The 23,821-nt window shown below is 31.7% G+C and overlaps 2 protein-coding genes across 3 annotated transcripts; one reads left to right on the plus strand and one right to left on the minus strand.

Annotated features, from left to right (window-relative positions):
• Positions 1 to 37: 37 nt before the first annotated feature.
• LOC110610105 (mediator of RNA polymerase II transcription subunit 1) lies at positions 38 to 7,968 on the minus strand. 2 transcript variants are annotated; one of them, XM_021749974.2, is made up of 5 exons: positions 6,642 to 7,968; positions 5,747 to 6,498; positions 5,580 to 5,669; positions 807 to 1,532; positions 38 to 615 (listed from the first exon to the last, which is right to left on the minus strand). In XM_021749974.2, the coding sequence occupies exons 1-5, from the start codon at positions 6,748 to 6,750 to the stop codon at positions 487 to 489; spliced, it is 1,806 nt and encodes a 601-aa protein (XP_021605666.1). In that variant the 5' UTR covers positions 6,751 to 7,968; the 3' UTR covers positions 38 to 486. The 2 variants fall into 2 exon arrangements, with proteins under 2 accessions (XP_021605666.1, XP_021605667.1); XM_021749975.2 differs by having other exon boundaries at positions 5,759 to 6,498; positions 6,642 to 7,966.
• An 8,759-nt stretch (positions 7,969 to 16,727) lies between these two features.
• LOC110609148 (mitogen-activated protein kinase kinase kinase 1) lies at positions 16,728 to 23,210 on the plus strand. Its single transcript, XM_021748511.2, has 9 exons — positions 16,728 to 18,001; positions 18,878 to 18,962; positions 19,089 to 19,151; positions 19,695 to 19,852; positions 20,886 to 20,958; positions 21,066 to 21,125; positions 21,349 to 21,459; positions 21,699 to 21,948; positions 22,710 to 23,210. Exons 1-8 carry the CDS (start codon positions 17,049 to 17,051, stop codon positions 21,909 to 21,911), a joined length of 1,716 nt encoding a protein of 571 aa, XP_021604203.1. The 5' UTR covers positions 16,728 to 17,048; the 3' UTR covers positions 21,912 to 21,948; positions 22,710 to 23,210.
• Positions 23,211 to 23,821: the final 611 nt, after the last annotated feature.

The raw sequence follows: 23,821 nt of genomic DNA on the forward strand, positions 1-23,821 counted from the left end.
CATGAGAGATAATAGAAATATTTGTATCAACATAAGCTAAACTAGAAATGAAACTTTTTGATTTCCTTTTTTCCGTAAAATTGACAAAAACACCATAAGCCTATTTTTCCCATGTAGAATCAAGCGCTCTAGAAAAGAAAGGAAAAGAAAAGCAAAGAAAACAACAGAAAAAGACCAAAATACCCCCAAAAGGTGCAATTTTTCCCAGCATCTTCTATTTGCAGACAAAATAGTATCCTACCCTCTCCTGAAACCAACCTTGACACCTTGGAAAATTCCCCTTGAGAAGGCAGGATTGAGGCGCTTGCGACTTATTGCACTATTTGCAAAATCCAGTTCCAACAAAAATTCCCCCTTCCTTTCATATTCAACTCATCGATTTTCTTCCAAAGTAGAGAGGGAAAAAAAGAAGAAAAGAAGAAAAAGGAAATTAACCATCTGCCATCAAAAATTGGAATTTCTTGGATCTAATTCAAGGGAACAGCGTCAAATTTCCGACCCAGAATCTGAAGAGTTGAGTCCAGAGGAAGTGCCAGCCAAACCAGTTGCATGAGATTCAAGCAGCTTTTGCTGCATGCTTCGGCAGAGTTTCAAGGATGGCCCCAACTCCCTGCACTGCAAGAGAAAATAAAACAAACAGATTAAGTTCAACTGCATTTATCAATAGCTAGAACAATCTTGTTTTCGGTCGGCCAATGTAAACGATTTCATGGCTGGCCCCCAACTCCACTACTATGCATTGTAAATACATAGGTTTGATATTATCTCAGTGAGAATTAAGCTGCAAAAGGGATGCAAATGTTTACCTGCTGAAAGAAAGCATTGATCTCCTCCTCTGTAAGGCCTTCATCCTCCCCAGAATTTTCTTCCCACCCAAGAGAACGAAGGAATGCTGCCTCTTCCTCAGAAAATCTCTGAACCTCTTCAGATGTACCACCATTGCTAGTCAACTCAGCACCAATTTTAATAGCCTGAGGACTTGTAGGAGCACTGATCAATTCCTTGCTCGCTTCACAAGATTTCTCGCTGGTAGGAGATGAAACAGTAGAGACTGAATCCGGAAGAGATGCAGAAATGTTTGTTGAGGTTTTCTTTTTCAAGAGGTTAAAAAAATCATTTCGGCTCTGGGTTTGAGACAAAGAAGGTCTCTTTTCCACAATGAACCCTGAGATCAAATTGAGGTTAGCTGACTTGTGTTCTCCAGAAGAATGCTTAATGTTGTTTGGGCTCCTCAAAGGGGCAGATGGAACTGTAGGTGTAGCAAGTTGGCTATTTGATGCTCTGCTGGCATTATTGGTAGGGCTAGCAGTATCTTTTGGAGAAAGGGATACACCATTTTCCCACCCTGGCTTGAGAACAAAGAGCTTCCCATGAGATGTTTTTAGTGCATCAGCTTTGACATGTCCCCCAATAACAGCTTGATTGGCAGGGTGCAATGAAGACGACTGTTGCTGCATGCTCTTGGCAGGCATATTCATCTCACCTGATCTGACAATAGTTTTGGGTTTTGATTTTTCCGATGAATTGAGAACCTGGAAAAGAGAAGGCATTGATTATCCTAATATTCAATGTGCTCTCAAGCTCACCTCTAAGAAAACAGTTAACTATTAGCCTCAGCTATTAGATTGCTTATCATCATATCAATACACTAGTGCAATCAAGAGCAATCACATTATCCAATGATTATTAAGAGAGAAAGGCACCTTAAAACAAACACATTTCCAACATTGTATACTGATTAAATGCACCATATTTATTGACATATTGCCTCAAAATCCATTTGAATATCTACTAATCCATATACCAAAAACCCATCACAGTAAGTACTAAGGAACCCCAAATCATAAGCTTCTTTTTCATCCCCCCACCCAACCTTACAAAAAATTTCAACTGGGCAAATAGATTATCTTGGCATGACCAGAGACAATAGCGGACAAGCAACTGCAGTGCTAATCAACATTTATTCATGATAAATGAACTTGGAATTAGTATTCAAGACTCAAAATTTTAGCAAAATAAAAGACAGCAAGTCCACGATTCATTTTTCATGAAAAAGTAAACAAATGCTATGAAAAGAAGGGGTGGAAATGGAAGGGCAAATAAAAAACTCTTTCAAAATAAAAGGCAAAAACCAAACAAAACAAAACAAAATCTCTGCTTTCAAGTAGGATACTATGATGTTGATTTAAGTAATTCTGCAAAAGCACACAATTTCTGATTGTAAAATAACTCACTTCAGTCAAGGCCAAAACCACTAACAATGACGCTTGTAAGAAGGAATTGTGAAAGAAAGCTTGCAAAGATATAGCTCAGTGAATCTATTCTACTGCAATTCCTTTTAACGTGGTAAATCACCCAACTATTTAAATAATAATAGAATCTATTGATCAATATGAGATTGGTTTGAAGTCATGAGATGTGAGTGCCTTTATTGAAGAAAGAAGTTGATAATGTGAGAAAGTCATTGGCATTGTATGAAGAAGATTGGAAAAAATTTGGTTGTTCTATTATGGTGGATGGTCGGACTGATAAGAGGCACAGGGCTTTGATTAATTTCTTAGTGAATTCACCGAACTGTTTTTCGAGAGTCTATGGATGCCTTAAGAGTACACAAATACTGGTGAAAAAATGTGTGAACTTATTGATAAAGTGTGCTGCGTGTTGGTTAAGAGAATGTGGACCGAACTGTTTTTCGGGAGTCTGTGGATGTCTTAAGAGTACACAAATACTGGTTAAAAAAATGTGTGAGCTTATTGATAAAGTGTGCAACGTGTTGGTTAAGAAAATGTGGTGCAAATTGCGATAGACAATGTTAGCAATTGTGTGCTTGGAGATATTTCTAATTAAGTTTACTTGTGTTTTTTCAGTTTATGTGTTCATTAAATGTTAATTTAAATTAATTTGTTTATTTGTTATGTTTTTAAGAAAATTGTTAGAAGTCAAGCGAAAGCATTTGTATTGGACTCCTTGTGCTGCCCATTGCATAGATTTAATCCTGGAGGATATTGAAAAAACATCCCAAATTCACAACACAATTAAGAAGGCAGTTACTCTAAATGGGTACATCTATGTACGCCCAGGTGTTAGTGTTGTGAATAATTTAAGGAGATCCGCAGGTTATAGTTAGGCCTGCTATCACAAGATTTGCAACTGTTTTTCTCACCCTTCAACAACTTATGACAAATTTAAAAAAGATGTTTACTTCTGAAGAATGGACTTCAAGTAAGTGGGCAAGGGAAGTAGTATTGTCTTGATGCCTAGCTTTTGGAGTAAAACAATTTATATTCTTGAGTTATTTGGTCCATTGGTACGAGTGCTTAAATTGGTTGATGGTGACAAAATGACTGCAATGGGTTATATTTATGAGACCATGGATAGGGCTAAAGAAACAATAATGAAGTCATTTAGAGAAAATGAGATCAAATACAATGAAGTTTTTGAAATTATTGATAAAAGATGGAGAACTCAACTGCATGAGTATATCTCTAGATTGGTTTATAAACAATTAAGTATTTCATCTTTTTCTTGTAATTTTTTTAAAATATTCATTAATGTGTTTATGAAAGTACTTAGCCTCACTTGCAGTGCATCTAGTTGTGAGCATAATTGGAGCATGTTTGAGCATATAAGTGGAACATTATGTTCCTTTATAATTATACATTTAAGTGTTTAACTACATTTTTAATAAACCATACTTATTATAATTAGCATATTTTGCAGATTCACACTAAAAAGAGAAATAGGCCTACTCAAAAATGATTAAATGACTTTGTGTTTGTCAAGTATAATCTAGAGTTGAGGCGCCGATATGATGCACATGACCGCAATGAATGGTTATTGGGTCAGACAGAGAAAGAAATAGAAAACGATGAACTTGTTTTTGAAGATTAGGGTTTGACTTCGAATGTGGTTGCTGATGCTATGGGAGTTCAAAAAGATACCAATAACACCAAATAAGGAAAAGGGGAAGCATTATCCTCTAATTTGAGAATTAGTTCTCCTACTCCTTCAACTCTTAAAGATGAGAAAGAAGAAGATTTGGATATAGAAGACGAGGAGACAAGAAAGATGAAAAAGATTTTAATCATGAAGAAGATGAGTTTGAAGAGGATGCAGTTTCAGAAGAAGAAGAAGAGGAAGATGCTTGTGATGATTTTAATGAAGGCTGAAGATTAGTTAGATTTCCTTATGTGATGGAGAAACTTGCTTTTATTTTAAATTTTAGCTTTTACCTTGTGAACTTCTTAAGTTTTTATTAATGTTTTGGTAATTTACTTTATTGCATTTGGCTTTATATTACTTGAATTTTAAAGGGGTTTTTTTGCGCCTTGCGTTGCTCAGGAGTGCACCTGAGCCTTGTGCCTTAATGCGCCTTGTGCCTTTCACAACCATGGGCCAAAAGGGTATAACACAAAGTGTAACATAGGAAGCAATACAGCTCATGTACTCCAGTCAGGGTCAATGCTACCATCTAGCTAAATATACATTTGTCATCATACCATCAATTCATTTAGTTCATGGACTCGGTCAAGGTCAACTCTAACTTCTAGCTCAATATATATTTGTCATCATACCATCAAATTCATATAAGAGAGAGAGGTAGAGAGAGAGAGAAGACAATATAAACAGAATTTCATGCCACCTACCCTCTCCCCTGCCCCACAGCCAAAAAAAAATTTTTAAAAAGGAAAACACCTAAACATAAACTTCAACCAATCAATAAATATTCCCAACACAACTCAACAAACAAGAAAATGTAGAAGACCCTGAATTTGCAAAAGCATGACTTTAATAACTAGTATACACCATCGAGTATATTTTGGTTCATCATATAAGCAATCAGTTCACCTAAATTCTCAGCAGTAGATAGAATGATATATCATTCAAATCTTTCACATACAGTATTAAGATTATGGATTTTGACTGAATAGATCAGTCAATCAGATGGATAAATTCCTAAAATCTCATATTTGTAAAATTTCAGAAGGATAAGAGTTTCATGGTTCACAGCTTAATGTTCCAATTTCCATTAGTTCTTCGTCTAATCAATCTTAGCTAGCTGTTTTCTACAGAGCTATTTTACCATACAAAACAGTTCAAGGCAACCCTCAAAAGATGTTAAGAGTTCTTATATGCATCAAGAGTTTGCAAGAGGTTTATCCCCTCAAATGAAATTCCAAAGATTAGCTTACTTGCTCCCCAATTTTAACAAAAGTTGGAAGAATAGAATCAAAAGAAAGGGCACATGTGTTCTTATTTATGAAATATGAACCAGCTAAAAGCAAATAGATTTGCTAATACTTCTTGATGCAGAGATGGCCCAAATTCAATTAAAAAGGGGGAGACAACACCCACAAATTTCCAACATCATAATGCTCCAGCAACGCTCTTATTATATGTTGCATGTAGTATAAGCAAATCATTAAAGATGATGTAAACAAACAGAAAAGACAAAAAAATATATTATTCCATACACATCGGCAATATACTCAGTGTATAATAACGCTATGACAGATTAAAAACTATTAAACAATACAATTATTACACAAGCTCTCATAACTCAAAGGCATTGCTCTTACCGAACTCTTTGCCATTGAAGGTGTTACTGGTATTAATTGCCTTGATTGCTTGATAGCCAATTCCTCAAGCCTCTGAGTTTGGACAGAGAACTGCAGGTTGATAATAACTCCTCATTAGATCAACTAAATCCATTAATATTATATAACTACAGGGAGGTAAAGGTTACCTGTTCAGTTACCTGTGGAGAAGTGCGAGTTCTTGATGGAGCCTGAGTCAGTGCTTCAGCCATATTGAGACTAGCAGTTGTACTTGGAGTCCCAGGTGCTGAAGTAGCAAGAGTTTGTACAGCTGATAAGGAACCAGAACTACTGTTTCCCATTATGGCGGGCACCTCTACCAGAGCTGATGTCCATCCCTCCCCACCAATCAAAGCAGAACTGCCTACAGGCAAGCTTTGCACAGCTGTGCTCAAGCCAGGAGATGAAACCCTTCCTATATCAGGTATTCCTTGCCTCTCTTCACTCCCAAGAGAGGGAAAATCCTTTTCAAACACCATCTTCTGAATGCCACTACCAACACTACTCCCAGAAATCAAACCATTGCCATTTGCATGATTGCTGTTACTCCCATTTTTTAAGTCCACTGCGGATCTTCGCGGTAACACCTCACTCTGTTTCCTTGACACCATCGAATGGGAACGTCGCAAAGTGTTATCACTTCTACTTGACAATATGCTTCCCAAAGGATCGGGAACATCATGGTCCCAATGGTCACCAAAATTCAACCTCTCCTTGTCCCTTTCTCGATCCTTATCACGGTGACTTCTACTAAAACTACTGTAGGCATGCTTTGCAGACCCATTACTTGAACTCCTCCGAGAATTAGAAGAAGATGATCGGTCAAGGAAAGCAGAACGAGGGGAATCAAAATCACTCTTAGAATTCCTGTTTCTAGCCAGATGTGCTGAGGACGAAACATCTATTTGACAATAATAGCACAATTATCATCCAAAACTAAATTTAAAAAAATAAATCAATCTAAACACCCTCAAAATTGAAAATGAGAAACATGATATCTAAAGAGCAACATAATGCATTAAAAATAGAGGAAGCTGAAAATACCTGAGTGAGAAGAAGATGATGCAAAGTGGTGGGCTGAACTGCCACCCCCAGAAACACTTCCAGAACTTCTCAACCATTCTGGAATTAAGGTGGGTTCACTTCTCTCCATGAGGAGCAGTGCTGAACTTCATCAGATTAAACAGGAAGAGAAAAAATACTTCTCACCTTCTTCACTCCTCTCCTATCAGAATTATATTCCTTCTATACAAAAAATTAATAAAAAAACACCTTCTGTCCTTAATCCTGTCTTCTTTCTGCTAAAAGTAAAACACCCAGCCTTCCTCCAGTCGCCACCAATAATTCAAGTTAGCAATTGAAAAAGAACCAACACATAATAAAAATTGAATTGTTATGTGTTTGGTTGATTGGTTGTTCTCTATCTGACGAAATCCGGCTTAAGACAATAAGATTTGAAAGAAACAGCAGGTTGTGAAGTTAGTACACGCTCAGAGAATCCTAAGGCAATGGCATAAACAAGATGCGAGACTTCACATTAAACGCAATGGCATATCATCAAACGTCCCTATGTCTCCACGTCTCTCTATCTCTCTACACCTCCATCTTCAATTATAGATGGATTTGCAGAAAACAAACAAACACGCTCAATAGACCCTCATCTCCGATGAAAAATCTTTGAAAACGCCTAATACGAAGGTTCAAAAGAAATATCGCGAGAACGAAACAACACCCGCGTCTCTATAACACGAGTTCACACCCATCAAACAGTATAATTTCAGAGAAACCCTAGGGAACCGAACAAATCAGAGTGAGAAAACCCCCCTCAAAAGGAATAATGTGCACAAATAGAAACCCTAGTCACACACACACATACCTTAATGTGTGTTACCGCAACCTTTTAGGGTTTGAACAGAAACAAACGATAATTTATTTTTTTTATTTTCCTACGAGGAATATGAAACTAAAAATAGAGAAGAGAAAACAGCCAAAGCGAGGAAGAACTAACCCTAGCGCGCTATGATTAAAAGCAGCTATAGCACGAAAACGTAACCGTTTCAATAACCGCTTTCGAAGTGTAAATATTGTTAATTCCAAACAATGCGTTTCAAAGCGGAGGCACAGATAGAGTTTCAGTGTCACAGAGAGCGAGAAAACACAGAGAGGAACACAGAGCCCGGGAAGATACGAAGGGGAAGAGAGAGGATGTAATGCTACGAGGGTCTGAGATTTTCTCAAGAAAGGAAGGGGGAAATTAGGGTTTTGTTTATTGCGAAATATAGAGAGAGAGAGATAAGAGGCGTAATTTCTGTTAGTTTCGGATACTCAGAATGAAACGTATGAAGAACAGCCTCCTTCCTTCCTTCCTTCTAAGAAATTTAATTTTTAAAATTTCTTTTTTTTTAATATGATTCTTTTTTGGGCCTCCACATATCTTCCTTCTCTAGGCTCGACTCTAGTGGACTTTCTCGAAAGTTTTGCGTATTATAAATTTGTGTTTGTTTTGGATTCGGTGCGCCTTTTGTAGACTAATATGACTATCCAACTTCTTCTTGTTTTTTTAAAATTTAAAAATAAAAAATAAAAAAGGAGCTGCAATATAATTTGGATTAAAGCCCAAAACAGGAAGAGAGGGCACAAGCCCAACTTGAAAAAAAAATTCACAGGAATATAACAGAAGCCCAATCTAGAATCGAGCAAACTGTGTTGAAAGCACCATCAAAAACCAAAGGTAAAAATCGTTGATTGAAAAAACACTAAGAAACACTAGAGGCCAAAAAACAGAACACTGAAAGAAACCCCAAAACCAAATAAAGTGCACATTTGCATCATTTTCTAGCTGCACCCAAGAATTGTCAGAGAGAATAATCAACAAACAAAAGAAAGACAGCTATTACAAGCCTGTCATAGCACAATTGAGAACCATCCAAAGCAATACAAAGGACCGTCAAATGTTGAAGTATCAACGACTACCGGGGTTTTTATTAAATTTAGTGTTAGAAAAAAAATTATCAATTTAGATTTTTTTTTAAAAAAAAAATTATTAAGTTGATATAACTGATCGTGTGATGGTCAAATTTCACTCCAGCGTGTTTTTTAAGTGTACTAAGACCTGAAGCGCCATAAATTTTTTATTTTAAATATGTTGAATGGCTCTGTCAATCCGACATTATAATTGTAGCACTAGGTTAAATATGATTTTTTATTATTTTTTTAATTATTAATATATTATAATAATATATTTATATTATATTAATTTAATAATAATTTTTATATTATATTTTTTATAATTTTTAATATATAAATATTTAATATATTTTATTATTAATATTTAAATAAAAATTATCGATAATTATATAATTTCAATATTATAAAATTAATATTATATTGTGATTAAATATATAAAAATAATTTAATAATATCGTATATATTATTCAATAATAAAAAATTTTAATTATTTTTTATATATTAATATAATAATACCGTTTAATTACATAATAATACTATTTTATAATTCTAAAAATAATTATTAATTTAATTAGTACCAATTATACGAATACTATTTTTAATATATTATTATATTAAAATTATGTTATTTTTAATATATAAAAGTATTATAAAGATTGATAGGAAAGAAAGAAAGTGCATGTAAAAATATTTAGAAATAACATATTATCCTGCTATTAAAATTGCATAAAATCACAAGTTATTTATAATTTATCAATAATAAATAAATAAATAAATAAATTTAACCACATAATAAATTAATTATTTAATTTTATTTATTTTATTTATTTTTTTATGATTAATTATAAATAATTCAGTGATATATTTAAAATTATAATATTATATTATTATTAGACGTGATACGAAATCACTAAATTATTTATAATTCATAAAGATAAATTAATTAATTAATTAATTTAATTATTTAATTTATTTATTTATATTTTCTTTTTAATGAATTATAATTTCGTACAATATTTAATTACATTATAATTTTATTTTATAATTTTAAATATTAATATATTTTATATATTAACATTAAATATATTTTATTATTAATATTTAAATTAAAAACTTATTGATATTATATTATAAAATTAATATTATTTTGTGATTACAACAATATTTATATTAATTAATTAATTATATTTTATTATTAATATTTAATATATTTTATTATTAATATTAAATTAAAAATATTATTGACACAGTATAATTTTAGTGTTATAAAATTAATAATTTAATTTTTATAATTTTAAACATTCATACTAATTAATTTATTTATCTATTTATTTTTTATTAATTATTTAATTCAATGATTATGTATGTATTTAATAATAAAGTAATATTATAATTTTAAATATTTTTGTGTGTAGTTTTTATTATTAATTTTTATAGTAATTTTATATATTACAAAAAATAAAATATATAAAATATAATAATTACATATTAATAAATTTATTTATAATTAGTATTATTTAATTATAATATTATTATAATAATATATTAAAATTAATAAAATATATTGTAAAAAATGATTATATAATATAAATATATTATTATAATATATTAATAATTAAAAAACATTAAATTTGCCCGCTCACAACTAAATTGTCGGTTGGCAGTTCCTGCCAAAATATTTATAAAAAAAAATTATGGCACTCCAGCGATCAAATCCTAAATCAACAATTTTTTTCAATCTCAAATTAATAAAAAAAAAAAAAACCCAAATAGTAGTGCAGATTTTGCTTAAACACAGCTAGATATGAAACCTATTCCATCAGTCTCCACCAACTCACCTTGACAAGATATAGAAGAAGACCCCAAACGACGATTAAAACATCATCAAAATAAAACTATGAACTAAATCTTTATGTGCATATGAGCAGAATCTACTTAAATAAATTAAAAATAATTATAGATAATTAAAAGAGCTATCATAATCAATATTCTCGATAAAACATAATTTTTTATATATTAAAGACTAAAAGATCTACTAAAAAATATTTTGGCAATGGCCTAAAGAGAGGAAATAATAGACAATTCTAGAAAATAAAAGAAAATTTTCTCTTTTAAAAATATTTTGAAACTCCTGGAATCAAACTAGTTAAAGGATTATGAATGTTAAATAAGAAAAAAACAACCTATTAAGGGATTGGGTTAGATTGGCTTATTGAATTAGAACTTAAAATAGATACTTTCAAACTGGACCAATCATATACTTGTTATATTAGTTGATTTGGTTTCTTTGTTTTTTTATTATGCATAAATAAATAATGTATTATTAATAAAAATTTTATAAATCTATATATTCTAATGTGTGAAATATTTATACTATTTGTAATTAAAAAAAAACTCTTGAACTATAACTAAAATAAAACTATAACAGTTTTAAATTATAACAGTTTAAAATTGATATCATTTCGAATTATATAATAAGTATGATGCACAATTGAATTAAAAATCAGTCTTTCTCCCTCTTTTTCTATTGGTAATTCGTATGCTATCTCATTAGTTCCTAATTAAAAACAAAATAAACTTACTTTTGATTTTTTTTTTATTTAGAGAGTTAGTAGATATAAATATTTTAAAATATTATTCAATACGACTCAAATTTTATTATAAAATTAATTTAAATTTTAAAAAATTTTATAATTATTGAAAAATTTTTAATTATTAAAAAATTTATAATCTTTAAAAATTTTATAATCGTTAAAAATTTTATTTATAAAATTTTTTATTATTATAAATTTAATATTAAATCTTATCATTATAATTTTATTATATTATCTAAAAAATTTTTATAATAATTCGCGACCCACATTTAACCAGTATTCTGTATTTTTGATATTATTCTCTTTTAATAAAGCTATGACATTTTGACAATTTGTCTTCAAAATAAATAGCATTGTCCTTCACCTCTTTAACTCCACTCAAGTTCAAGTAACCGACAAATTTTGAAATAATAATAATAATATTTTATTTTTTTAAATTAATGGTAAATAATAATAATAATAATATTTTTTTAATAAATCGATATAACTATAAATTTATAGAAATATATTTTAAAATATTTGATATTATATACTTTATAAAATTTTGGTAAACAGATTAATGTGGTATCTTGCCATGAATTGCTTTGAATCTGCAGATGCTTTGACATTTGAAGGTAATTGATTTTTTTTTTAGCAATTAGGATAAGTGATTTAAATTTATTTGACTGTTTATTTTTTATAATTTCCGATATTGATTGAAATAATTAAAATTATTGTATGAGTGTCAAATTTTGTTCAATGAGAGGCTGTTGATGATTTTTCTATAATAATAATAATATTATTATTTATTAATAAAATATTTGGGCTATAATTGACCTTTGGCCATCCAAATGGGACCTCCATCTTATGACCATCATCTTCAATTGATCATTTGATCAAACACGTGCAGGAACGCATTTTCACACCATTGAGTTTTCAAATGAAGTCTTTCTTTTATTTCTTTATTCTAATCAACTTTTCTTCTTTGCCTTAAAAAAAATCTTATTTTTTATACTTTTTTTTTCTACGAAAAAACTTAAACTAAAAAAATGCTACTAAATTTGGCATCGCATGCCGCTTTTTCTTCTTTTCTTTCTTTTTTATAAATATAATTATTTAAAATTTCTCCATATTTTGACTTTCTCTATTTTGATTTTTTTCAAAAAAAAAAATTAAATTTTATTGAGTTTAATTTCCCTTTAATATAAACTATAAAAGATAGTTTTTTGTTGCTTTCTTTTTGTTTTTTCTTTCTTTTCATTCTTTAATTAGCAGAACAACTATTTATACAATGATTAATAAATACTTGAAAAAATATATTTATTTATATACTTTCATTTGATTAGTGAAAATAAAGCAAACAATTTTTACATATTTATAAATATCATTCTCTTATATGCAATTTATTAATAGTAGAATCTATTTTTATTTTTTCAATACAAATGGCTTTAATATAAACTTATTTTTAAATATTATTTTAGTAATTTAAAAAATAAAATGAAAAAAATGTTTAATACTCATTTTCATTCCTATAGTTATTACAAAGGTCGAATCTAGTTTTTTTTTATCTTTTTTTTTAAATTAATTTAAATTGAATTTGAAGGAAATTTAAAAAATAAATATTTGTTGATTTTTAGATTAAAATGTAACTAAATCAACAAATTAAGCTTTTTAATTTTTAATTTAAATTAAGAAATTCAAGTTACATTTTTAAACATTTAATTTTTTTATTTAATAAACTGGGCATTTGTAAATTAATTTTAAATAAATATTAAAATAAGCTAAATTGAATTTAACTTTTAGAGTCTCTTTGAAGGGTGGAAAGGATGAAAATAAATAAGGAAAATAACTATGATAAGACATTTTTTTTTATATCAGCTAAAACATAGGAAAAAAAAATTGTTTTTTCTATTTTACAGCGAAAGTAAGAAACAAAAGGAAACAATCATAGTTTGTTGATATTATTCCATCGTATTTCTGTGTAAATTTGTAAAATAATATAAAATATTAAGTGAGTTGGCTTTGATAATCTTTTCGATACTTAAAATTACGTATATTTATATTAAAAAAATTATAAATGTAACATCCGGCTAAATTTCAGTATCGAAATTCTAAATTTTCGATAAAATTTTTGTTGAAATCTAGAATTTTGAAACCGAAATTTTTAGAAGGATAAAATGGAATTTCTATAGAATGAATTTAAACCTTTTATAAGATGTGAAAAAAAAATTTTAAATCGTCAAGATTTGGCCGCCGAATCTTTCATGTTCAGCCACCAAACACAAACTGGCAAATTCAACTATTAAAAGTCTTAACCTGATTTTTTTAGAAAACTTTTCCTCTCTTCTTTAGGCTGAAGTGAGCTTGAGACGTTTTTAACGATTTTTTTGCTTTGAGTTTTCTATAAAATACTTTATTAATCCATAAGTTTTACCGTTATTTTAAAGAATTAAAGTTAATTTTTAAGTTTTAGTTTTTGGAATCCTTGGATCTCATCCCTCATTTCCTTGAAATCTCTTATTTGTTGCTGTATTGGTATTTTCAGCCAGAGGTAAATCTAATCCTTACCTCTCTTATGTTGTTGAGATTTTTTTAAAAGAGGCGTTAGTTATTACTATAGTTTGTTGAGGCATGCATTATCGTTTTTAAATTTTAGAGTTTAAATTTTTAGTTTTGATAATGGGTAATCTTTCTTGTATTGTTAATACATGTTAAAGTTAGGTAAGCTTTAAGTGTTCCTTATATGTGTTAAATGATAAATGGTTATTTTAAGTTTCTGCATATATGTTTAAAAGTGTTTGGTAATTGTGGACTGATGCAGAATCAGGTTATTCATTGCAGAAGAACCAGGCTCGGCCACCGAACTTGCCTAAGAAGGCAGTCTTTTAGTCACCCAACCTGCCTCCAGAGGTTTGACATTCGGATCTGTAAGGGGACTTTAAACCGTCAAACCTGTCATCGAAAGTTCCCTGTCTAGCATTTTTAGCTTGTTTTCTACATATTCTCTTATTATGTTTTTAGGTGTTTTTTGAGGTAGTGTCATGTGTTGTAAAAGTTATGTTTGGTCTCTCATTTAAGTCAATATGTATAGGATCGAATTTGGAAAACTGTAAACACCTGCAGTGAGATAATTGCTTCGGAACTAGGCTTGCATCAGGCAAATGTGAGAAGAACTAAACTGAACTATTATTTTAAATAAATCAAACATTTTAAGTAAATCAAATATTTTAAGCATGCTCATGTATCATGAATGTTATGTATATCTGATTAGATTGCCTTGTAATAGAATTCACGAATATGATGTATTGCATAATTTATTGTTGTAGTGGATGAATGTTAGATGATCCACTAGCCCTCGAATATGTTATGATATGTTACGACGGATATGGAAAGATCATGACTTGTCCATTCTACACCCTTGACACTACGTAAAGGAAATACCAGGGTTGCACATTCTATAGATATGTTATGTATGTTTAAGAGGCAGCCCTGAGACGCACCCATTGTGAATCGGACAATATTGGAATTATGGAGGGTTACTGATGATAAGTCCATCTTGATATGAATTATTTGTATTGTGACGCATTTATACGATCATGTATTTTATTAAAGTGTTTTTATTTATGTTTCTGCTCACCAGACTCTTATAACTTATCCATTTCCCTTAATCCTAAATTTGCAGGATTAGAGTTAACTTGGGAGGTCAACAGTGTTGTATAATATAATTTTATTGTAATAATATAGTTGTGGATATGTAATTTATATTGTGGATTAGAATTGTCCTTTGCCCGATTTTTCTTTTATAATCTCTTGCTTATGATCTTTTTTTATGTAAAAATTTTAAAGTATAAGTTATATTTGAATCAAATTTGAGACATGTAATGTTTACCATACTGGAGTATTTGATGAGGACTTTAATAGGAGTTTTATATTTTTTCAGCTGTGATGCATGCACATGTCGAGTTTTTATTAATGAAATGAAAATATTTTATATACTTGTATGATCATGTATAAAATTATATTAGATATAACAGAATGTATTGTAGGCTTGCTACGGTTCGGCGACTTTAAATCGATTTAAACCTTAAAATCGGTAACGGTCTGATTTTCGAGGTGTTATAATAGAATTGACTATTTGAGAGAGTTATATATTTATATATGATGGTTATGAAGTTCTTATGTAGTGCATGGAATAAAATTTGAATATTATTAATAGTGTATAAAATGATAAAATTATATCTAAGATATGATATAAAATCTTATATGAGATAAGATAAATGGTAAATAGATAAAAATAATATTTTAATATAGATGAAATTCTATTTTAGTTTAAATTCTACTCCTCTGTTAAAAAGTTATAAAATATTCAAATTATTTATATATTTTAAATTGTTGAGCCTTAAATCTAATATATATTTTTATATTAATTTATATCACTTATGTATGAAATTCTGTGCTAGCTCTTTTTTTTTTTCATAATTTTCTTTAAAATGGTTGTATAAGCTTAGGTTTATTTTCTAAAAAAATAATCAAAATAAAAAGAAAACTCTCTCCAATCATCTAATGAGGGAAAATCGCTTAAGTGGAAAGTCATCCTCTTGAGTTTATGGACTTACTCTACCATTCAAAATAGGAAAAACCATAGGTTTTGGACAGAGTATGTCGTGTCAACTTTAATTACTCTATCATTGTGTTGTTTATTGGTGTTTTTGGGTTTGTTAGGTAAATATAGTGCATAAAATGGCAAGGATTGGTTCTTTTTTTTTAAAAAAAAAAAAAAGTATTCTTTAGTGTCTTTAGTGAGTCCCCTCTTGATTTGGTCTGCAGTGGTGTGTGGTTGTGAAGTTCAATTGAATAGATGTTGGAACTTGAGACATATATAAGATTGCCACTATTATGGCGTTGATCTCTGCACTTATTGTTGGTGTTGCTCAGACCAGTGATTCAGTATAATTCTATGCTTGTGTATTTTGGGAAGTGCTTTAGCAATTTCATGGAATCATTCCACCTTTTGGTCATTGGATTTTATCTAAAAATCATTGATTCTGCTTGGGAATGGTGCTTTTATTTAATACCGGAGTTTTCCTTTCATAATGCTCTTTTTTTGTCTCTCAAATAGTTTCTTAGGGCTCGATGTTAAGTTTGTAATCTTTACCCAACGGGTTTTAATATAAATATATTTACTAATAAAAAAGTATTTCCTCGTGCATCAGGAACATTTTTGTGATAAAAAAGAAATTGTATTGCTATTTATATGAACTTGTCAGATTACTGATATTATAATTTTTTTTATGTGATTTTATTCAAAAGCATAATTACTATATTATTATTTATGAAATTGAAACAAAGATAAAATAGTAACTTTTATTATTTTCTTTTTAATCTTATTGTTTTAAAACATTATTTTTCCTTCTATATTATTATTTTTTATTTTCAATCATTTAAATAAAAAAAAAAAAAAGATATTCTTTTTTTTTGTTCATCTTTTTACAATTTATCCAAACAGAGGCACAGTGATTAGAGAATTAAAAAAAGCAATGCAGACATGAAACCAGCGTGTACGAAAGGCGTACGTTTTGGAATAAGCCATCCATCCTTACCTTACGAGAAAACCCAAACAAAAAGCATCCTTCCAAAACCCACTCACTCCTTATTTTCAGCCACGTGTCACCGCGTTTTCCTCTCTGCTTCGACGGCGTTTACCAGTCGCTCTGTCTCTTTCTCTATCTATGTTCTTGTGCAACAAGCTCCAAGGTTTCTCGCTCGATCCATTTTTCAACCGTTACGACTCTCTGGTCAGCTCCAAAAATATCACCCAATTTCTCAGCGCCTAAGCAGTGACGTCTTTGAAGTTTATGCTTCGCCCTCATGAATTTTATCTTCTTCCAGATTTAGATGGATTTCGGACTCTATGCATCACTTGCCTGGATTTTTCATTCGTAGCAAGAAAGGCGGCCCTATGGACCCTAAGAACCGCCGTAGGCCGAGGCTGGATCGTCGAAATGCGGCCAAGCACATTGAGTATGATGCCTCCTCGTACTCCTCCTCTTTAGACGACTTGTCTTCCTCGTCTCTGGTTACTAGATCTCTTGATTTACCGGATCGGACTAGTTTTAGGATTGAGGGAACGGAGGGTGAGTTTGACCGCATTTGTCGGAGCCTGGGGTTGTCTGGTCTTGAAGATTTCGAAATTCCGGCCGCGGCTTGGGAAGCGATGAAAGTTCGGTCGGCGTCGGATCTTCTCCCTAGGTCCAGATTCCATGAGGCGGATAGTCCAAGGATAGGGGACGAGAAACAACAACATCAGCAGCTGCAAGAGCAGGAGGACAGTAAATTGTGTGCTAGGGTTTTGTATAGTGTGAGTATTAGCGACGCTGCTGAGTTGACTCCGGACGAGCCAGTTCAGCCAGCAAAGTTAAATGCTTGTTGTGGTCCTGCGGGGGGAATCAAAGGGGCTAGGCCGCCGTTGTTGAAGCCGCCGCCTTCAATGACATTACCTGTGATCGATAATGCTTGTTCTACTTGGGATTTATTAAGGGATTTTGCCCCTCAAAATAATAGAGGTTCCCGTTCCTTGGCATGGGCCTCTGATGATGAAGAAGGAGGACTAAGTGAACATGGACTTGGTGCGACTGCTATTAAGAGAGGAGAGGAGGATAATTTGTTGAGGGTCGGGACGATTGCTGCTTTATCAGAGTCTTGTTCGTTTACGACATCCAATGATGATGATTCATCGAGTACTACCACGGAGCTCATGTCCAGCATTTCCCCGAATGAGAGATTTAGAAGGATTATTAATTACTGGGAAAAAGGAGAGCTGCTCGGACGTGGGTCGTTCGGATCGGTGTATGAAGGAATCTCTGAGTAAGTGCTCAATCTCTGCGCTTCATTTGCTCCTAGACATAGCTCTTTAATTATCATTTGCAGACGGAGCATTTTCGTTTTCACATGACTATAGCATCTTCCAATCTGTTTTTTGATTCTTGTGCATTGGCTAGTAGTTGGTCAAGGCTGTTCAGTTTCTCAATTTTATAGCCTTTGCGGTTGGTTATTAAGTTTGTGGTTAGGCAGTAAATTTATGTATAAATTCTGACAATGGTAGCAACAAAAACAGGAGGATTTAAGTATTCTTTTTTTTTTTTTCATAATAGGATAATAACAGTTTAGCAGATACCAAGTAATGTTATGATAGATGAAGGCAGCTACTTGAATTGGGTGATGCCTAAACTAGTGACGTCAAACTCAGTTTTAAATGGTATCGCAGTCTCGCAGATACATTTAGTATAGCCTTTCCTAGTTTTGCATGACTAGTTGATGAAGTAAAGTCCCTTGCCCAAAGAGGAAATAAAGGAAAAGAAGTTCTATGTCACCATTTTGGTGCCTTTGGAAGTCTAGTTGAAGGCTTGAAGCAATGTTATAGGGGCATTTAGTGGGGAGATTAGTGGAAATCACAGTTACATATTCTAAATATTCTTCAAAGCGTCTCAATCTGGTGTATGTTTGGGAGGACATGATGTTTAATTGTTTATATTATCACAATTAAATATGACTAGATAATTTGATGCCATATAAATAAAATCACAGTTCATTACCAATTGAATTGGAGTTCAAAATTATTATTTTGGCTTTGTGACACAATGCTTGTTAAGGGGTTTAAAATTATTGGTTGATTATTTTATCATGGAAAGCACTCTTTCCCGTCTCATCTAATCATGCTTCGTACATTATCTATTCCTGCAGTGATGGATTCTTTTTCGCTGTAAAAGAAGTTTCCTTGCTTGATCAAGGAAGTCAAGGCAAACAAAGTATTTACCAACTTGAGCAGGTGAAATAGTCATGCTTTAAGTTAATTCAAATCTTCTATGCTTATGAATAGGATTTCTTTGAATCTGAAGTACATTAGTGTTAAGAACCCACTTTTTCTCCTCACACTACCTGCTTTGTTTTTCAGGAGATTGCACTTTTAAGTCAGTTTGAACATGAAAACATAGTTCAGTATTACGGTACTGATAAGGTAACATCATTTCTTTCTTTCTCTTTTTTTTTTTGGGACATTGGTTCTGTAATTATGTCTTGTCTCGGTATCATTTTGAACATAACTGACAGAAGTGAAGACACTACATTCTTTTATTAATTTTTAACTTATAGTTTATTTTTATATGTATAATTTTAAAAAATTTACCCACAATTGGATTAAAAGTCACTGTATAAATTGTTTCTCCTGTTCCAAACATATGGCAGTTATCATCTTCTTCTTTTGTGAATGCATTTATCACAGGATATTTTATGTTGATTGATGCAAATCAGTCCTAGCTTGTCACACAGCTACATGCAATTAACTCCAAATAGTTGAAACTGAGCTGGATCAGAATAATAGGTTGTCGAGAAAATCTATTGATGTATTGACTTTGGAACTTGCCAAGTGTGATGAAGTTAGCTCGTTATAAGCATCCTTTCCCCCTATATTTCATATCACTTATTGTGAACAACTGCACTGGCAATTCTTTTTGTGCATGTATTCAGTCATTAAATTTATTTTCCATGTTCATTTTTGCAGGATGAATCAAAACTATATATCTTTCTTGAGCTTGTAACTAAAGGCTCCCTTATGAATCTCTATCAAAGATACAATCTTCGAGATTCACAAGTTTCTGCATACACAAGACAGATTTTGCACGGTTTGAAATATCTTCATGATCGAAATGTTGTTCACAGGTGAGATAAGTGATTGATTATGCTTTTTATCACGTGTTTCATCCATAGCTATAGGGGTTTTAGTTATCCGGATTTTGTATTTTTTTGGTACTTCAAATTTGTGTTGCTTGTATTTACCTCTTTATCTTTGATTGTAATCATCTCAACTCAATTAGGATTATTCCCAACTTATTTGGGTCGGCTACATGGATCTTTCCTCCATTTTGTTTAAGGCTACATATTAGAATAGCAAAGTGGACTTGAGTTTTTGTTTTTCTATTTTACGTATGACCCACGTATTAGATAGTCACCTCTTCTCCTTCCTTTTTCTGACATCAATATACTTGACCTTCTGTACTTGTACTTGTGCACTGATATGTAATTGTTACATTTGGATTTCTTCTATGGGGAGTAGTTTTTTCCCCCTTCACTTTGTTATTTGGCTGGCATATCAACTTGTCTTTTATGTTATTTCCTTTTCTAGTATTTCTACGCCATGATGCTGAACTATGCCTGTTGTCTTTTTCTATCACCTTCTGGCCAGGCATATGACCTTTCTTTCTTCATAGTGCTGAATTAACTTTTGAGAGCTCTAAGGATGCCTCATCTCAGTTGTTACAGTTTTGGGTTGGGTTCTTGCATGACCTTTGGTATTCTAAATTTTTCTTCTGTTTTTCCCCAGACAATGATATTGCAAGGATGAAGGGTTTTTTTTTATTTTTTTATTTTTAATTTTTAGATTTTTGAAATAAGGGGAAGTGGGGAGGGGAAGAGAGGGGTAAATTCTTCATGTGTCTTTTTTCCCCTTCAATTTTGATTATACATGGTTGTCTTGCTATGCTACATAACATTTCATTTACTGGATTGAATTCTTTTTGGCTTCTTTTTCCATGATTTATTCCCCCCCCCCTTTTATGTATGTGTAATCAAGTGAATCTTGATTTACTTTTTAAGATACAGAAGATATTGGCAGTTGACTCATGCACACACCATGGGGCTGCACACAGTGGCATATATAATCTGAAATCTCACTGCATTTTTGTTGGCTTTTTAGGGATATCAAATGTGCAAATATACTGGTAGATGCTAATGGATCAGTGAAACTTGCAGATTTTGGATTAGCAAAGGTTTTTATCGAATTCTCAGATTTCAGTCTCTATCACATATTATAAAGGTTCTGGAGTATTTGTGAATTTCTTCTCTAAATTGAGTACTATTCTTTTCCTTTTGTTAGGCAACAAAATTGAATGATGTTAAATCTTGCAAGGGGACTGCATTTTGGATGGCACCTGAGGTATGTGCTTATGCATTTTAGTTTGGATTAGATAAAATATATTTTCCATAGTAGCATGCTTCTGTTTTTTGTTTTGTTTGTCTTTTTCCATACTCCTGCAATGATATCCGACATGCCTACCCACAAGATGTGTCAATATTGCATAATCTCTAGACTTGTCTGGTTAAGATCATGTTTAGTATTTTCCATTAAGTTGTTCTGGTTATTGAGCTCTGTATTGCAGGTTGTTAATAGGAAAAATCAGGGTTATGGCCTTCCAGCTGATATATGGAGTCTTGGATGTACTGTTTTGGAGATGTTAACTCGCCAGATTCCATATTCGCATTTGGAATGTGTAAGTATCATGTTTTTGCATTTCCTTTTTGTTCTAGATCTTTATATGTTGATGGCGAGATAAAAGATGCAGATAACTTAGACTTCTACTTCCTTGCGGTGGCTACCTAATGAGTAAATTCTACTATAATTGAGCACTGAGTGCCAAAATAAAGTTGTGCAATTTGATGATACACGCGGTGATGCAATAGGACTTGTATTTTGCTTTTTAACTCTACTACCTTTTCTTTGATTCAACAGATGCAGGCATTGTTTAAGATTGGCAAAGGTGATCCTCCACCTGTTCCTGATACTCTTTCACAGGATGCGCGAGATTTTATTTTGCAATGCCTACAAGTTAATCCCAATGATCGTCCTACTGCTGCACAGCTCTTAGAGCATTCATTTGTAAGACGGTCACTTTCAACATCATCTTCAGGTTCTGCATCGCCTTATATTGGCCGAAGGACTTAGAAGCATTTGCTCAGCTACATTTCTGACAGATAATTAGGTAAACCTTATCTTCTATTGGTAACCTCTCCTTCCCTGTAGAGCTGCTTTTTATCATTGTTATTTGTACGTGTCTATTTTTAAAGCTTCCTCATCAGAAGTGATTATTAAAAAGAAAAGGGCCTCAATTTTTGTTTAATTTGCAATTACAGACCATACTTAAGTATTTTTTACAAGTATGGCCAAGTCGCTTAAATATAATCAATCACATTTAAATTGGTTATTAATATGACTATTATAGAATATATGTTAACATAAAGAGAGCACTGTTGATATTCTTATTAATTTGTTCAATTTTTCCATTGCTGTGTTAATTTTAGATGTAACCGAATGAATTTTGGTGGTTTGGGCAATGAATAAGGGAATAAGCTATTGCATTTTAGGCTATTTTAATCGTTGTGTATTGGAAAAAGTTCAGGCCTGTTTTGTGATTAACCCTAAAAAGTAACACTAATGGGCAGTGTTCTTTTCATTTGTTCACCAAAATGTATGCTTTGACGTGCTTGAAATATAAATGTCTATCAAGCCTGTGTTAAGTGTTAACATTGTAATTGTCATGTAAGTGCTATTTCTTGGGATTCACGTGACCATGGTTAACCTTTCATAAACAGCATTCTCAGCATCATTTTGAGGCATTCTGTGTTTTCATAGGATCCAAACGTCATACTGCATCATTAGGTTGATGTTGTCTGCCTGACATAATTATCTTTGTTATTTTGTTACTTTCACTCGATGAATTGATGAGTTTTCTCTCGGAAACAGTTCCTTCCATGGCAAAGGATGCGGACCTGTTTATCCTGTTTGCACAGACAAGTGGGAGACTAGTTCTCAAACACAGTTTGGGGCAGCCATTAATTTTTGGTTGTGCAAGCTCTTAAGTCTGCGAGCTTGATATAAATTAATGAAGATCAAAATTTGAAATGATGTAGTATCTGGCCTTGGATCTTTAACTTCATGATATCAGAATGGTGTTCCGTCCGTGCGTCCTGCACTGGGTATTTCGGCATTATCATCTCACGGTTCTTGATATTTAGCCACCTGCCTGTTGTGGAAAGATAATCTCCTGGTACCACGTTCAAATTTGCTAGTCTTTGCCTTCGATTCTTTTCTTTTATTTTCTTTCCTTCTTTTTTTTTACTGTGTGAAGATCTGTAGGAGCATGGTATTGCTGCAAGAAATAGGGAACAGACACCATTGTGTACATATCCCAGTATTTTTATTGTAGTGAATTTCAGTATTAATTGAAGTTTTAGTTTTGTACTACCGGTAGCTGTTCTAAAATGTACTCTTACGTGAATATATTTGACCAATGAGTTCTATGATAGCAACTTTAGACACGATCCATAATTATGATATGAGGGAATAAGAGAAAATAAATAATTAAGGTATTCGTGTGTGCTTTTTTTTTTTTTTTATTTTAATGAAGTAAAACTACGTATTGTATTAATAAAATTTCATCAAATAATGTATATCATTCCAAATAGAGAGATGATTATGTCTAACAGATTCTTTGGCTAAAGTATGAGAGTAGTATTACGACGAACTCATCTAACGAAAATATCAATTTTAGAGTCTAATAAAAATTTATAATTATTCAAAATTAAACTCCAGTATAAGATAATTTGGTAAAGATGTTCCTCAAGTGTTTTTGGCAAAGGTGTTCCTCATCTTTTATCATCTCTTGAGTATAAATCATTAAAATTTTCTGAATTTAAAACTGACGTCGTCGTTGCGATTCCAGAAATCCATAATAAATAGTAAACCTCCATTGAACATGACCTTTCAAAACAATCGACATTAATAAAATGTCTCTTTTCGGTTATTGTCTATTAACTGAGAAGCGACCATCAAAATATAAAAAATTATGAAAAAAA

The sequence above is a fragment of the Manihot esculenta genome, chromosome 2 (assembly GCF_001659605.2).
Source record: "Manihot esculenta cultivar AM560-2 chromosome 2, M.esculenta_v8, whole genome shotgun sequence".
Lineage (NCBI taxonomy): Eukaryota > Viridiplantae > Streptophyta > Magnoliopsida > Malpighiales > Euphorbiaceae > Manihot > Manihot esculenta.

Bases quoted from the DNA above. Each gene is read 5' to 3' on its own strand.
- LOC110609148 (XM_021748511.2), top strand. From the start codon at position 17,049: ATGCATCACTTGCCTGGATTTTTCATTCGTAGCAAGAAAGGCGGCCCT. The intron at 21,126-21,348 runs GTATGTGCTTAT...TCTGTATTGCAG, and splicing joins CATTTTGGATGGCACCTGAG to GTTGTTAATAGGAAAAATCA. The intron at 21,460-21,698 runs GTAAGTATCATG...TTGATTCAACAG, and splicing joins CATATTCGCATTTGGAATGT to ATGCAGGCATTGTTTAAGAT.
- LOC110610105 (XM_021749974.2), bottom strand. From the start codon at position 6,750: ATGGAGAGAAGTGAACCCACCTTAATTCCAGAATGGTTGAGAAGTTCT. The intron at 5,670-5,746 runs GTAACCTTTACC...ATCAACCTGCAG, and splicing joins CTCCACAGGTAACTGAACAG to TTCTCTGTCCAAACTCAGAG. The intron at 616-806 runs GTAAACATTTGC...TTTCTCTTGCAG, and splicing joins TCAATGCTTTCTTTCAGCAG to TGCAGGGAGTTGGGGCCATC.